Raw genomic sequence first — 15000 nt, forward strand, 5'->3', positions numbered from 1 at the left:
ACTGCCCGCCGTTCTGACACGGCAGCGGGCACACAACTGCAAAACGGAACAACGAGACGACACGGATAAGACGCTGGCCTTTGTAACAAGAGGAGTCGAGTACAGGTGCAAAGATGGGCCGAATGGCCTAATTCTTCTCCTATCACTTACGGCCTTCTGATTAATCACCCACCTCACAGTGACTTTGGTAAACTAATCTAAACCTCAATGCTCCAGTCTAGGTAACAAACTCTGCACTCTCAGTCTGTTGAAGGGTTTCGGCCCAAAACTCTGTGAAGAAAGCGAATGGCATGTCGGCCTTTGTAACAAGAGGAATCGAATATAGGAGCAAAGAGGTCCTTCTGCAGTTGTACAGGGCCCTAGTGAGACCACACCAGGAGTATTGTGTACAGTTTTGGCCTGTTGGCCTTCATAACAAGAGGAGTTGAGTATAGGAGCAAAGAGGCCCTTCTGCAGTTGTACAGGGCCCTAGTGAGACCACACCTGGAGTATTGTGTGCAGTTTTGGCCTGTTGGCCTTCATAACAAGAGGAGTTGAGTATAGGAGCAAAGAGGCCCTTCTGCAGTTGTACAGGGCCCTAGTGAGACCACACCTGGAGTATTGCGTGCAGGTTTGCCCCCCTAATTTGAGGACGGACATTCTTGCTATTGAGGGAGCCCAGCGTAGGTTCACCAGGTTAATTCCCGGGATGGCGGGACTGTCATATGCTGAGAGAATGGAGCGGCTGTGGGCTTGTACACTCTGTGGACTTTAGAAGGATGAGAGGGAATCTGATTGAAACATATAAGATTGTTAAGGGTTTGGACACGCTAGAGGCAGGAAACATGTTCCCCGATGTTGGGGGAGTCCAGAACCAGGGGCCACACACACACACACACAGAGTTTAAGAATAAGGGGTCGGCCATTTAGAACGGAGACGAGGAGAAACACTTTTTCTCACAGAGAGTTGTGAGTCTGGGGAATTCTCTGCCTCAGAGGGCGGTGGAGGCCGGTTCTCTGGATACTTTCAAAAGAGAGCTCTTGAAGATAGCGGAGTCAGGGGAGAAGGCAGGAACGGGGCACTGATTGGGGATGATCAGCCCCACGATCACATTGAATGGCGGTGCTGGCTCGAAGGGCTGAATGGCCTCTACTCCTGCACCTGTTGTCTATTGACTATCCAAGGCTGGCTTTACCTTGCATTAAACGCTATTCCCTTTATCATGTATCTGTACACTATGGACGGCTCGATTGTAATTGTGTATTGTCTTTCCGCTGACTGGTTAGCGCGCAACAAAATAGTCGGTCGCGGTGGCACAGCGGTAGAGTTTCTGCCTTACATAGAAACATAGAAATTAGGTGCAGGAGTAGAGGCCATTCGGCCCTTCGAGCCTGCACCGCCATTCAATATGATCATGGCTGATCATCCAACTCAGTATCCCATCCCTGCCTTCTCTCCATACCCCCTGATCCCTTTAGCCACAAGGACCACATCTAACTCCCTCTTAAATATAGCCAATGAACTGTGTGGCCTCAACTACCCTCTGCGGCAGAGAGTTCCAGAGATTCACCACTCTCTGTGTGAAAAGTTCTTCTCATCTCGGTTTTAAAGGATTTCCCCTTTATCCTTAAGCTGTGACCCCTTGTCCGGAACTTCCCCAACATCGGGAACAATCTTCCTGCATCTAGCCTGTCCAACCCCTTAAGAATTTTGTAAGTTTCTATAAGATCCCCTCTCAATCCCCTAATTCTAGAGAGTATAAACCAAGTCTATCCAGTCTTTCTTCATAAGACAGTCCTGACATCCCAGGAATCAGTCTGGTGAACCTTCTCTTGCACTCCCTCTATGGCAAGAATGTCTTTCCTGAGATTTGGAGACCAAAACTGCACGCAATACTCCAGGTGTGGTCTCACCAAGACCCTGTACAACTGCAGTAGAACCTCCCTGCTCCTAGACTCAAATCCTCTAAGGCAAGAATGTCTTTCCTCAGATTTGGAGACCAAAACTGTACGCAATACTCCAGGTGTGGTCTCACCAAGACCTTGTACAACTGCAGTAGAACCTCCCTGCTCCTATACTCAAATCCTCTTGCTATGAAAGCCAACATATCATTCGCTTTCTTTACTGCCTGCTGCACCTGCATGCCTACCTTCAATGACTGGTGTACCATGACACCCAGGTCTCGCTGCATCTCCCTCTTTCCCAATCGGCCACCATTTAGATAATAGTCTGCTTTCCCGTTTTTGCCACCAAAATGGATAACCTCACATTTACAGTTAGTGTGCGGGGATCGCTGGCCGGCACGGACTCGGAGGGCCGAAGGGCCTGTGTTTACGAGCCGCTCCTCTAGACCTAAACCAAACACCCCACTCTGCGTCCAAAATATTTGAGGCAGCCTTGTCACGAGAGCTGCTCACAGGCACAATTGCAATCCAAGTAAAGATTCCATTGAACCAAATCACTTTCCATTCTGCCTCACTCAGTCTGTGTTCCCGTTCCAAGTGCTGCTCTGATCCCGATCCAAAGGCAAGCTCTCCTGAACTGAACAAGGCCAGAACGTAGGAGGTGCCCTGGTGTTAACCCAATCTATCCTTAGGGAGAAGGACTTGCAGCTGAATCTTTGGTTTGAGGGGAGGGGGGAGAGGAGAGGGGGGGGGAGAAGGACGGAGATGCGGTAGGGGAGGAGAGGGGGGGGGGAGAGGGAGGCGGGAGAGGGGAGAGAGGGGGAGGTGAGGGGAGGGGAGGAGGGGGGGAGGGAGGGAAGAGAGAGAGAGGGGATTTACAGGGGAGGGTGAATCTGTTGAGGAGGGAGGGGGGAGGGGGAGGGCCGGGAGGGGAGCAGGGAGGGGGGAGGGGAGGTGAGGGGAGGGGAGGGAGTGGGGAGGGGAGGGGACCTGGGGAGGTGAGGGGAGGGGAGGGGGGGAGGGTACCTGAGGGGGGAGGGGAGGAGGAGGAGGAGGTGAGGGGAGGTCAGTCAGGGGAGGGGGGAGGAGGTGGGGGGGAAAAGAAGGGGGAAGGGGAGGGGAGGGAGGGACGAGGGGAAGGGAGGGGCGGGGGGGGCGAGGGGAGATAGGGAGGTCAGAGCAGCGGCGAGGGGGAGTAAGGGAGAAGGGGGGGGGAGAGGATCAGGGGGAGGTGAAGTGGGGGGGGGGGAGGAGGGGGGAGAGGGACGGGAAAGTTATGGAGAGGGAGGGAAGGGAGGGGACGGGGGGGGAGGGAGGGTGAGCCCCACAAGGGGGGAGAGGGGGGGAGGGGATGAGGGAGGTGAGATCTGGGAGGGGGAGGGGAGAAAGGAGGGCGGTAGGAGGGGGGGGGGAGGGGGGAGGGAGGGGAGGGTGAAGGAGGGTGGAGGGGAGGGAGGGGTCCACCCCGGAGGGGGAGAGGGGAGGGGGGGAGGGGACCAGGGGGAGGAGAGGAGGAGATTAGTCTGGGTTGTGCCCTTGTTAGGGTGGGGGAGGGAGGGGGGGGAGGGGAGGGGGAGGTGGGGAGGACTAATGAGGGGAGGAGACGAGGGGAGGAGGGAGGGGAGGGGAGGGGAGGTGATGGGGAGGGGAAGGTGATGTGGGAGGGGGTGAGGGGAGTGGAGGGGAGGGGAGGGGAGGGGAGGGGAGGGGATGGGGAGGGGGAGGGAGGGAGGAGAGGAGGGGAGGTGAGGAAGGGGAGGAGAAGGGGAGAGGGAGGGGAGGGGAGAGGGGAGGGGAATGAGGGGGAGGGGGGGAGGAACTGAAGTGAGGGGAGCTGGAGGGAGGGGAGGAGGGAGGGAGAGGGGAGGGGGGGAGGGGAGAGGGGGGAGAGGAGAGGAGAGGGAGGAGGGGGGAGAAGAGGATAGGGGTGGGGAGGAGAGGGGAGGGGAGGAGAGGGGAGGGAGGAGGGGAAGGGGAGAGGAGGGGAGGGGAGGGGGGGGAGGGGACGGGGGAGGGGAGGCGAGGTGAGAATGCGGGGAGATAGGAGGAGGAGGGGAGGGTGAGGTGAGGTGAGGGCTGAGCGGGAGGGGAGGGGGAGGCGGGGAGGGGACAGGATGAGGGGCGGGAGGAAGTGAGGGGGAGGGTGAAGGGGAGCAGGGGAGGGGAGGGGAAGGGGAGGGATGGAGGGGTGTAGGGAGGAAACAGAGGGAGGGGAGGGGAGGCCGTAGAAAATAACAGGGGAGGGGAGGGGAGAAAGATGAGTGGTGGAGGGAGGGGTGAGGGGAAAGAGGTTTGGGAAGGAGGACGAAAAAGAGGGAGGGGAAGAGGTAAGGTCAGAGAGGGAGGGAGGGGGGGAGGGGAAGGGAGGGAAGGGAGGGGGAGGGGAGGGGAGGGGAGGGGAGGGGAGGGAGGGGGAGGGGAGGAGCGGGGATGGGAGGGGAGAGGGAGGGGAGGGGAGGGGAGGGGAGGGAGGAGGGGAGAGGGAGGGGAGGTGAGGGGAGGGAGAGGTGAGGGGAGGGAGGAGGAGGTGAGGTGAGGGGAGGGGAGGCGAGGGGAGGAGGTGAGGGGAGGGGAGGGGAGGGGAGGGGAGGGGAGGGAGAGGTGAGGGAGGGAGAGGTGAGGGGAGGAGAGTGGATGTGAGGGAAGGGGAGGGAGGGGAGAGGGAGGGGAGGAGAGGGGAGGGGGGAGAGGGGAGAGAGAGGGGGCAGGGTGGAGGGGGAGGGGAGGAGGGGAGAGGTTGAAGGAGAGGTGAGGGGGAAGTGGAGGGGAGGGAGGGCGAGAGGGGAGGGGAGGGCCGGAGGGTGAGGGGAGGGAAGGGAGGGAGAGGTGAGGGGCCCATAGAAACATTTAGAAAACAGGTGCAGAAGGCCAGCACCGCATTCATAGAAAAACATAGAAAACATAGAAATTAGGTGCAGGAGTAGAGCCATTTGGCCCTTCGAGCCAGCACCGCCATTCAATATGATCATGGCTGATCATCCAACTCAGTATTCCCGTACCTGCCTTCTCTCCATACCCCCTGATCCCCTTAGCCACAAGGGCCACATCTAACTCCCTCTTAAATATAGCCAAATGAACTGGCCTCAACTACCCTCTGTGGCAGAGAGTTCCAGAGATCACCACTTCTGTGTGTGAAAAAGTTCTTCTCATCTCGGTTTAAAGGATTTCCCCTTTATCCTTAAGAAAGGACATTCATTGTGATCATGGCTGATCGTCCCCAATCAATAACCCGTGCCTGCCTTCTCCCCATATCCCTTGACTCCACTAGCCCCTAGAGCTCTGTCTAACTCTCTCTTAAACCCATCCAGTGACTCCCTCAGCCTCCACTGCCCTCTGCGGCAGGGAATTCCACAAATTCACACAACTCTCTGGGTGAAAAGGTTTTTCAGAGGGAGAGAGGGAGAGGGAAAGCACGGGCTCCTTGAAGTCAGAGAGGTCAAGGTTCGTACCGCTGGGGTGTGTGAGCTGTTCCTCCCAATATGCGCTGGGCCTCACCCTGACAGTGGAGGAGGCCCCAGGCTTGAAAGGTCAGGGTGGGAAATCGGGGAGGGGGGAGGTGAAAGTGTTTGAGGTCGTGAAGGCCGAGGCAGACCGTACAGCGAAACGATCGCCCAGCCTGCGCTTGGTCAAGCGCTGTCCTGTTTTCACACCTCGCACGTCCTTATCTATGTGACTCAATCCCAGTCTGAAGACCATTCTCGACCCGAAACCTCGCCCATTCCTTCCCTCCAGCGACACCGCCCGTCCCGCTGAGTTACCCCACTACTCTGTGTCCTTCTAATCTACATATTGGTGTACAATTTTGGTCGCCCAATTATAGGAAGGATGTCAACAAAATAGAGAGAGTACAGAGGAGATTTACTAGAATGTTGCCTGGGTTTCAACAACTAAGTTACAGAGATAGGTTGAATAAGTTAGGTCTTTATTCTCTGGAGCGCAGAAGGTTAAGGGGGGACCTGATAGAGGTCTTTAAAATGATGAGAGGGATAGACAGAGTTGATGTGGACAAGCTTTTCCCTTTGAGAATAGAGAAGATTCAAACAAGAGGACATGACTTCAGAATTAAGGGACAGAAGTTTAGGGGTAACATGAGGGGGAACTTCTTTACTCAGAGAGTGGTAGCGGTGTGGAAGTGCGAGCTTCCAGTGGAAGTGGTGGAGGCAAGGTTTGGTTGGTATCATTTTAAAAATAAATTGGATAGGCATATGGATGAGAAGGGAATGGAGGGTTATGGTATGAGTGCAGGCAGGTGGGACTAAGGGGAAAAAAATTGTTCGGCATGGACTTGTAGGGCCGAGATGGCCTGTTTCCGTGCTGTAATTGTTATATGGTTATTCCAAGATAGAAACATAGAAACATAGACAATAGGTGCAGGAGTAGAGGCCATTCGGCCCTTCGAGTCTGCACCATTCGCCATTCAATATGATCACGGCTGATCATCCAACTCAAGATCTCCTCCGCCCCTTTGTTTTGTTTTCACACCTTGCGCTTCCACATCTCTGTATCTCCCTCTCAGTCTGACTCAGACTGGGTCAGATTCTCGAGCCGAACCGTCGGCCATTCCTTCTCTCCAGCGACAATGCCCGTCCCCGCTGAGTTACTCCAACATTTTGCGTTTACAATTCGGTGGTGGAACAGTCGGGCAAACAGTTAATACCTTTCCAGGTCTCTTGCCTAGAGAGTGTTTTATTTGGCTACTAACTGATAGAGGATGCAGGAAATAGCAGAGATCACAGCTCTGTTCCCAGCAGGAGAACGAGGATTTGAATCCCACCCAATATTTTTGCAAGAACGATCGCTGGAATGAATAGGTAGGCGTTTGTCGGCTGGGCCTCTACTCGCTGGAGTTTAGAAAAATGATGGGGGGACCTCATTGAAACATAGCCATTATTATCTAAATGGTGGCCGATTGGGAAAGGGGGAGATGCAGCAAGACCTGGGTGTCATGGTACACCAGTCATTGAAGGTAGGCATGCAGGTGCAGCAGGCAGTAAAGAAAGCGAATGGTATGTTAGCTTTCATTGCAAAAGGATTTGAGTATAGGAGCAGGGAGGTTCTACTGCAGTTGTACAGGGTCTTGGTGAGACCACACCTGGAGTATTGCGTACAGTTTTGGTCTCCAAATCTGAGGAAGGACATTCTTGCCATAGAGGGAGTGCAGAGACGGTTCACCAGACTGATTCCTGGGATGTCAGGACTGTCTTATGAAGAAAGACTGGATAGACTTGGTTTATACTCTCTAGAATTTAGGAGATTGAGAGGGGATCTTATAGAAACTTACAAAATTCTTAAGGGGTTGGACAGGCTAGATGCAGGAAGATTGTTCCCCGATGTTGGGGAAGTCCAGGACAAGGGGTCACAGCTTAGGATAAGGGGGAAATCCTTTAAAACCGAGATGAGAAGAACTTTTTTCACGCAGAGAGTGGTGAATCTCTGGTACTCTCTGCCACAGAGGGTAGTTGAGGCCAGTTCATTGGCTATATTTAAGAGGGAGTTAGATGTGGCCCTTGTGGCTAAGGGGATCAGGGGGTATGGAGAGAAGGCAGGTACGGGATACTGAGTTGGATGATCAGCCATGATCATATTGAATGGCGGTGCAGGCTCGAAGGGCCGAATGGCCTACTCCTGCACCTAATTTCTATGTTTCTATGTTTCTATGTAGCGAATACTGAAAGGCCTGGATAGAGGATGTTTCCACTAGTGGGAGAGTCTAGAACCAGAGGGCACAGCCTCAGAATTAAAGGACATAGAAACCATATAACCATATAACAATTACAGCACGGAAACAGGCCATCTCGGCCCTACAAGTCCGTGCCGAACAACTTTTCCCCCTTAGTCCCACCTGCCTGCACTCATACCATAACCCTCCATTCCCTTCTCATCCATATGCCTATCCAATTTATTTTTAAATGATACCAACGAACCTGCCTCCACCACTTCCACTGGAAGCTCATTCCACACCGCTACCACTCTCTGAGTAAACATAGAAACATAGACAATAGATGCAGGAGTAGAGGCCATTCGGCCCTTCGAGCCTGCACCATTCGCCATTCAATATGATCATGGCTGATCATCCAACTCAGTATCCCGTACCTGCCTTCTCTCCATACCCCCTGATCCCTTTAGCCACATCTAACTCCCTCTTAAATATAGCCAATAAACTGTGTGTGGCCTCAACTACCTTCTGTGGCAGAGAATTCCACAGATTCACCACTCTCTGTGTGAATTTTTTTTTTCTCATCTCGGTCCTAAAAGACTTCCCCCTTATCCTTAAACTGTGTGTGTGACCCCTTGTTCTGGACTTCCCCAACATTGGGAACAATCTTCCTGCATCTAGCCTTTCCAACCCCTTAAGAATTTTGTAAGTTTCTATAAGATCCCCCCTCAATCTTCTAAATTCTAGCGAGTACAAGCCAAGTCTATCCAGTCTTTCTTCACATGAAAGTCCTGACATCCCAGGAATCAGTCTGGTGAACCTTCTCTGTACTCCCTCTATGGCAAGAATGTCCTTCCTCAGATTTGGAGACCAAAGCTGTACGCAATACTCCAGGTGTGGTCTCACCAAGACCCTGTACAACTGCAGTAGAACCTCCCTGCTCCTGTACTCAAATAGTGAAAGGCTTGGATAGAGTGGATGTGGAGAGGATGTTTCCACTAGTGGGAGAGTCTAGGACTAGAGGACACAGCATGAGAATTAAAGGGCGCTCCTTTAGGAAGGGGATGAGGAGGAATTTCTTTAGCCAGAGGGTGGTGAATCTGTGGAATTCTTTGCCACACAGACGGCTGCGGAGGCCACAAGTCAGTGGATATATTTAAGGCGGAGATAGATAGATTCTTGATTAGTGTGGGTGTCAGGGGTTATGGGGAGAATGGGGTTGGGAGGGAGAGATGGTCCGATGCTGCCTCACTAGCAGCAGGTTCGATCCTGACCACGGGTGCTCAGAAACAGGCCCTTCGGCCCACCGAGTCCGTGCCGACCAGCGACCCCCGCACATCAGTCTGAAGAAGGGTCTCGACCCGAAACGTCGCCTATTTCCTTCGATACAGATGCTGCCTCACCCGCTGAGTTTCTCCAGCCTTTTCTCCTGTCTATGGAGCGTAACTTCCCGGGGTTTCCGCAGATGCTGCCCGACCCTCTCAGCTCTTCCGCTGGCATCTGCCGCATCACATTCTTTCCCCCTCTGCCCACCCCCACCCCCTCCCCCCCCCCTTGGCCTTTCCAGCAGATTGATCACAATGCGAGCTGTGTGTGTGTGTGTGCGTTTTTTCAGCAGCTGCCGGAACGATCACCAGCTGCCCGCCTGCTGTGGGCCCAGCACCAGGCTGGAGCGGACAATAGCTCATTCTGTGCGCCCGGCCTCGCCAAGTACACAGGGGTCGGAGGCCACATTGCAGCCACGTGCCCCAGAGGTGGATCTAAAAAAAAAATTCACGCTGAAGTGGCCGGGACCTGTCGGTGCTGAATGTTTTCCAGATGTGGCGGAATGGTCCTCACCTCAACCCCCTCCCCCCCCCAAGGCCATAAATCTGCGCTGACTGTTCTGTCAGTGATATTCCACCCACTTTTCGGACTTAACCCCGACTCCACCAGAGTGGCTGTTGTGTATTCCACCTCCCTGGTTAAATGCTATGTTAGCTTTCATAGCAAGAGGATTTGAGTCTAGGAGCAGGGAGGTTCTACTGCAGTTGTACAGTGTCTTGGTGAGACCACACCTGGAGTATTGCGTACAGTTTTGGTCTCCAAATCTGAGGAAGGACATTATTGCCATAGAGGGAGTGCAGAGAAGGTTCACCAGACTGATTCCCGGGATGTCAGGACTGTCTTATGAAGAAAGACTGGATAGACTTGGTTTATACACTCTAGAATTTAGGAGATTGAGAGGGGTATAGAAACTACCAAAATTCTTAAGGGGGGGACAGCTAGATTGTCCAGGACAAGGGGTCACAGCTTAGGATAAGGGGGAAATCCTTTAAAAAAGATGACCAGGAGAACCTTTTTCACACAGGTTTCTATGTTCTCTGGAACTCTCTGCCGCAGGGAGTTGAGGCCACAGATTAGCTATATTTAAAGAGGGAGTTAGAATGGGTGGCCAGGGGATCAGAGGGTAGAGGCCAGGTACGGGATACTGAGTTGGATGATCAGCATGATCCTTGCGCTCGAAGGGCCGAATGCACCTGCCAATTTCTATGATCACTGTGGCAGGAGGAACACAGATAGACTCATAGACAATATGCAGGTAGGCCATTCGGCCCTTCGAGCCTGCACCGCCATTCAATATGATCATGGCTGATCACCCAACACAGTATCCCGTACCTGCCTTCTCTCCATACCCTCTGAACCCCTTGGCCACAAGGGCCACATCTAACTCCCACTTAAATATAGCCAATGAACTGTGGCCTCAACTACCCTCTGTGGCAGAGAGTTCCAGAGATTCACCACTCTCTGTGTGAAAAAAGTTCTCCTCATCTCGGTTTTAAAGGATTTCCCCCTTATCCTTAAGCTGTGACCCCTTGTCCTGGACTTCCCCAACATCGGGAACAATCTTCCTGCATCTAGCCTGTCCACCCCTTAAGAATTTTGTAAGTTTCTATAAGATCCCCCTCAATCTTCTAAATTCTAGCGAGTATAAGCCAAGTCTATCCAGTCTTTCTTCATAAGACAGTCCTGACATCCCAGGAATCAGTCTGGTGAACCTTCCCTCTGTACTCCCTCTGTGGCAAGAATGTCTTTCCTCAGATTTGGAGACCAAAACTGTACGCAATACTCCAGGTGTGGTCTCACCAAGACCCTGTACAACAGCAGTAGAACCTTCTCTGTACTCCCTCTATGGCAAGAATGTCCTTCCTCAGATTTGGAGACCAAAACTGTACGCAATACTCCAGGTGTGGTCTCACCAAGACCCTGTACAACTGCAGTAGAACCTCCCTGCTCCTATACTCAAATAGTGAAAGGCTTGGGTCCCTGCCTTCTCTCCATACCCCCTGATCCCTTTAGCCACATCTAACTCCCTCTTAAATATACCCAATGAACTGTGTGGCCTCAACTACCTTCTGCGGCAGAGAATTCCACAGATTCACCACTCTCTGTGTGAATGTTTTTTTTCTCATTTCAGTCCTTAAGTCCTTCCCTTAAGGGGAAGGTTGTTTTGTTGTTTGTCTTTTGCACATTTGCCACTTTCATTTCACTGCACATCTCGTATGTGTATGTGACAAATAAACTTGACTTGACTTGACTTGATTGAATGGCGAATGGTGCAGGCTCGAAGGGCCGAATGGCCTACTCCTGCACCTATTTTCTATGTTTCTATGTTATGGTCTGAGTACAGGTAGATGGGACTAGGGGAGATTATGTGTTCGGCACGGACTTGTAGGGCCGAGATGGCCTGTTTCCGTGCTGTAATTGTTATATGGTTATATGGTTATATGGTCCTAAAAGATTTCCCCCTTTGAGGCAGAGAATGCCACAGAGACTGCGATCGATGCCTTCGACGGAGGGAAGTTCGGAGCTGGTGATGGACTGGGCAGTGGGCACAACTTCCTGCGGCCTTTCCCCGCTTGTTGCCAAAGCCAGGCCGCGATGCGCTCGCTAGTTTTCCAGACTAATTCTCCTCAGTGAACACGGGCAGTTCATTAAATCGCAGACTGAGGGGGGGGGGGGGGACTCGGGGAGTTAATCAACATCAGAGCCAGTTCCACATCCAATTAGTGGCTGTTTCCTGTTGCCCGCGGGCAACACCTAACCCCCCCCTCCCGTCACCAGCAGGCCTGCCCTCGATTTAATGAGCTGCGATCCTGCAGCAATTCTGACAGCGGCTGCCCTCGATTTAACGAGCTGCGATCCTGCAGCAATTCTGACAGCGGCTGACAATAGACAATAGGTGCAGGAGTAGAGGCCATTCGGCCCTTCGAGCCAGCACCATTCGCCATTCAATATGATCATGGCTGATCATCCAACTCAGTATCCCGTACCTGCCTTCTCTCCATACCCCCTGATCCCTTTAGCCACAAGGGCCACATCTAACTCCCTCTTAAATATAGCCAATGAACTGGCCTCAACTGGCAGAGAGTTCCAGAGATTCACCACTCTCCCTCGACTCCACTAGCCCCTAGAGCTCTATCTAACTCTCTCTTAAATCCATCCAGTGACTTGGCCTCCACTGCCCTCTGTGGCAGGGAATTCCACAAATTCGCAACTGAAAGCGTATTTTTCTCACCTCAGTCTTAAATGACCTCCCCTTTATTCTAAGACTGTGTGTGTGTGTGTGGCCCCTGGTTCTGGACTCGCCCAACATTGGGAACATTTTTCCTGCATCTAAAACTTGTCCAGTCCTTTTATAATTGTATATGTTTCTATAAGAATCTCATATGAAGAAAGACTGGATAGACTCGGCTTGTACTCGCTAGAATTTCGAAGATCGAGGGGGGATCTTATAGAAACTTACAAAATTCTTAAGGGGTTGGACAGGCTAGATGCAGGAAGATTGTTCCCGATGTTGGGGAAGTCCAGGACAAGGGGCCACACACAGTTTAAGGATAAGAGGGAAATCTTTTAGGACCGAGATGAGAAAACATTTTTTTTCACACACACAGAGAGTGGTGAATCTGTGGAACTCTCTGCCACAGAAGGGTAGTTGAGGCCACACAGTTCATTGGCTATATTTAAGAGGGAGTTAGATGTGGCCCTTGTGGCTAAAGGGATCAGGGGGTATGGAGAGAAGGCAGGTACGGGATACTGAGTTGGATGATCAGCCATGATCATATTGAATGGCGGTGCAGGCTGGAAGGGCTGAATGGCCTCTACTCCTGCACCTATTGTCTACGTTTCTACGTAACTATTCCTTTGGTTTATTTACATTTCATTCGCAAGAGGAACGCTGCTTCAAGTTCCAGGACCGTTGGGCACCGAGGGGTTAAACTAGCGTTGTAACACGTACACAAAGAGCTGGAGTAACTCAGCGGGACGGGCGGCATCTCTGGAGGGAAGGGAATGGGTGACGTTTCGGGTCGAGGACCCTTCTTCACATGTCACTGGAATGCAGCCTAGGCTCGACGGGCTGAATGGCCTCCCCTCCGCTTAGAAGGGCATCTTGAACAGATCCTCCACTGTGGTGGCGGGAAAGACACGGGAGATTTAGTTGGGCGAGAGGAACGGCAGCAGCCACAAATAACTCGCATAGCTGAGGTTGAAATGTCCGTCGCAGCTGGGACGGTGCCAATGCCAGCATGCCCACACTCGCAGCCAACCCGCCCAGCCCAGCGAATCGCAAAGCATGCAGGACAAGAGAAATCTAGAAACATAGAAATTAGGTGCAGGAGTAGAGGCCATTCGGCCCTTCGAGCCTGCACCACCATTCAATGTGATCATGGCTGATCATCCAACTCAGTATCCCGTACCTGCCTTCTCTCCATACCCCCCTGATCCCCTTAGCCACAAGGGCCACATCTAACTCCCTCTTAAATATAGCCAATGAACTGTGTGTGGCCTCAACTACCCTCTGTGGCAGAGAGTTCCACAGATTCACCACTCTCTGTGTGAAAAAAGTTCTTCTCATCTCAGTTTTAAAGGATTTCCCCCTTATCCTTAAACTGTGTGTGTGGCCCCTTGTCCTGGACTTCCCCAACATCGGGAACAATCTTCCTGCATCTAGCCTGTCCAAACCCTTACGAATTTTGTAAGTTTCTATAAGATCCCCCCCCCTCAATCTTCGAAATTCTAGAGAGTATAAACCAAGTCTATCCAGTCTTTCTTCATAAGACAGTCCTGACATCCCAGGAATCAGTCTGGTGAACCGTCTCTGCACTCCCTCTATGGCAATAATGTCTTTCCTCAGATTCGGAGACCAAAACTGTACGCAATACTCCAGGTGTGGTCTCACCAAGACCCTGTACAACTGCAGTAGAACCTCCCTGCTCCTATACTCAAATCCTCTATGGCAAGAATGTCTTTCCTCAGATTCGGAGACCAAAACTGTACGCAATACTCCAGGTGTGGTCTCACCAAGACCCTGTACAACTGCAGTAGAACCTCCCTGCTCCTATACTCAAATCCTCTTGCTATTGGGGCAACTTACTATTGACCGGTGTGTGTGTGTGTGTGTGTGTGTGGGTGTAGGATAGTGTTAGTGTGCGGGGATCGCTGGTCGGCACGGAACTGCTGAATCTCTGAACTAAACTCAATTTACGCCGAGCCAATTAACCTACAAACCCTGTACGTCTTTGGAGAGCAGGGTGAAGTCTGCGGGACAGGGGGCCAGAATCGGGTTAGCAGGCAAGGGGCCAAAGAAGGATTGTTCGGGAGGCTGGAGGAACAGGGAAAGAGGGGGGAGAGATTCGCCTGATGCATGTGCAGGGTTGTTTTCAGACTTTCTCCGAATTTGAGTGTAGGAGCAGAGAGGTTCTACTGCAGTTGTACAGGGTCTTGGTGAGACCACACCTGGAGTATTGCGTACAGTTTTGGTCTCCAAATCTGAGGAAGGACATTATTGCCATAGAGGGAGTGCAGAGACGGTTCACCAGACTGATTCCTGGGATGTCAGGACTGTCTTATGAAGAAAGACTGGATAGACTTGGTTTATACTCTCTAGAATTTAGAAGATTGAGAGGGGATCTTATAGAAACTTACAAAATTCTTAAGGGGTTGGACAGGCTAGATGCAGGAAGATTGTTCCCGATGTTGGGGAAGTCCAGGACAAGGGGTCACAGCTTAAGGATAAGGGGGAAATCCTTTAAAACCGAGATGAGAAGAACTTTTTTCACACAGAGAGTGGTGAATCTCTGGACCTCTCTGCCACAGAGGGTAGTTGAGGCCACAGTTCATTGGCTATATTTAAGAGGGAGTTAGATGTGGCCCTTGTGGCGAAGGGGATCAGAGGGTATGGAGAGAAGGCAGGGACGGGATACTGAGTTGGATGATCAGCCATGATCATATTGAATGGCGGTGCAGGCTCGAAGGGCCGAATGGCCTCTACTCCTGCACCTAATTTCTATGTTTCTATGTTTCTATGTTTCTAAAGCCTCTTAAAAGCACCACAAAAAATGAATGATGCATCAAATATCTTCCAATCTGCCCCGGCAAGAGCTGCAGGCGCTGGTTTACACCAAAGATAAGACACAAAA

General features: G+C 52.1%; 1 protein-coding gene across 5 annotated transcripts in view; it reads right to left on the reverse strand.

The window, feature by feature from the left end:
- ltbp3 (latent transforming growth factor beta binding protein 3) overlaps nucleotides 1-15000 on the reverse strand; it is a 99943-nt gene that overhangs the window by 57383 nt on the left and 27560 nt on the right. For all 5 annotated transcript variants that reach the window (XM_055664764.1, XM_055664762.1, XM_055664763.1 and 2 more), the window contains exon 2: nucleotides 1-36. This exon is cut by the window's left edge and continues 234 nt beyond it. In XM_055664764.1, the coding sequence (XP_055520739.1) occupies nucleotides 1-36 (36 nt within the window). The remainder of the gene's footprint in view (nucleotides 37-15000) is intronic.

Source organism: Leucoraja erinacea, chromosome 44, assembly GCF_028641065.1.
Source record: "Leucoraja erinacea ecotype New England chromosome 44, Leri_hhj_1, whole genome shotgun sequence".
NCBI classification, from domain to species: domain Eukaryota; kingdom Metazoa; phylum Chordata; class Chondrichthyes; order Rajiformes; family Rajidae; genus Leucoraja; species Leucoraja erinaceus.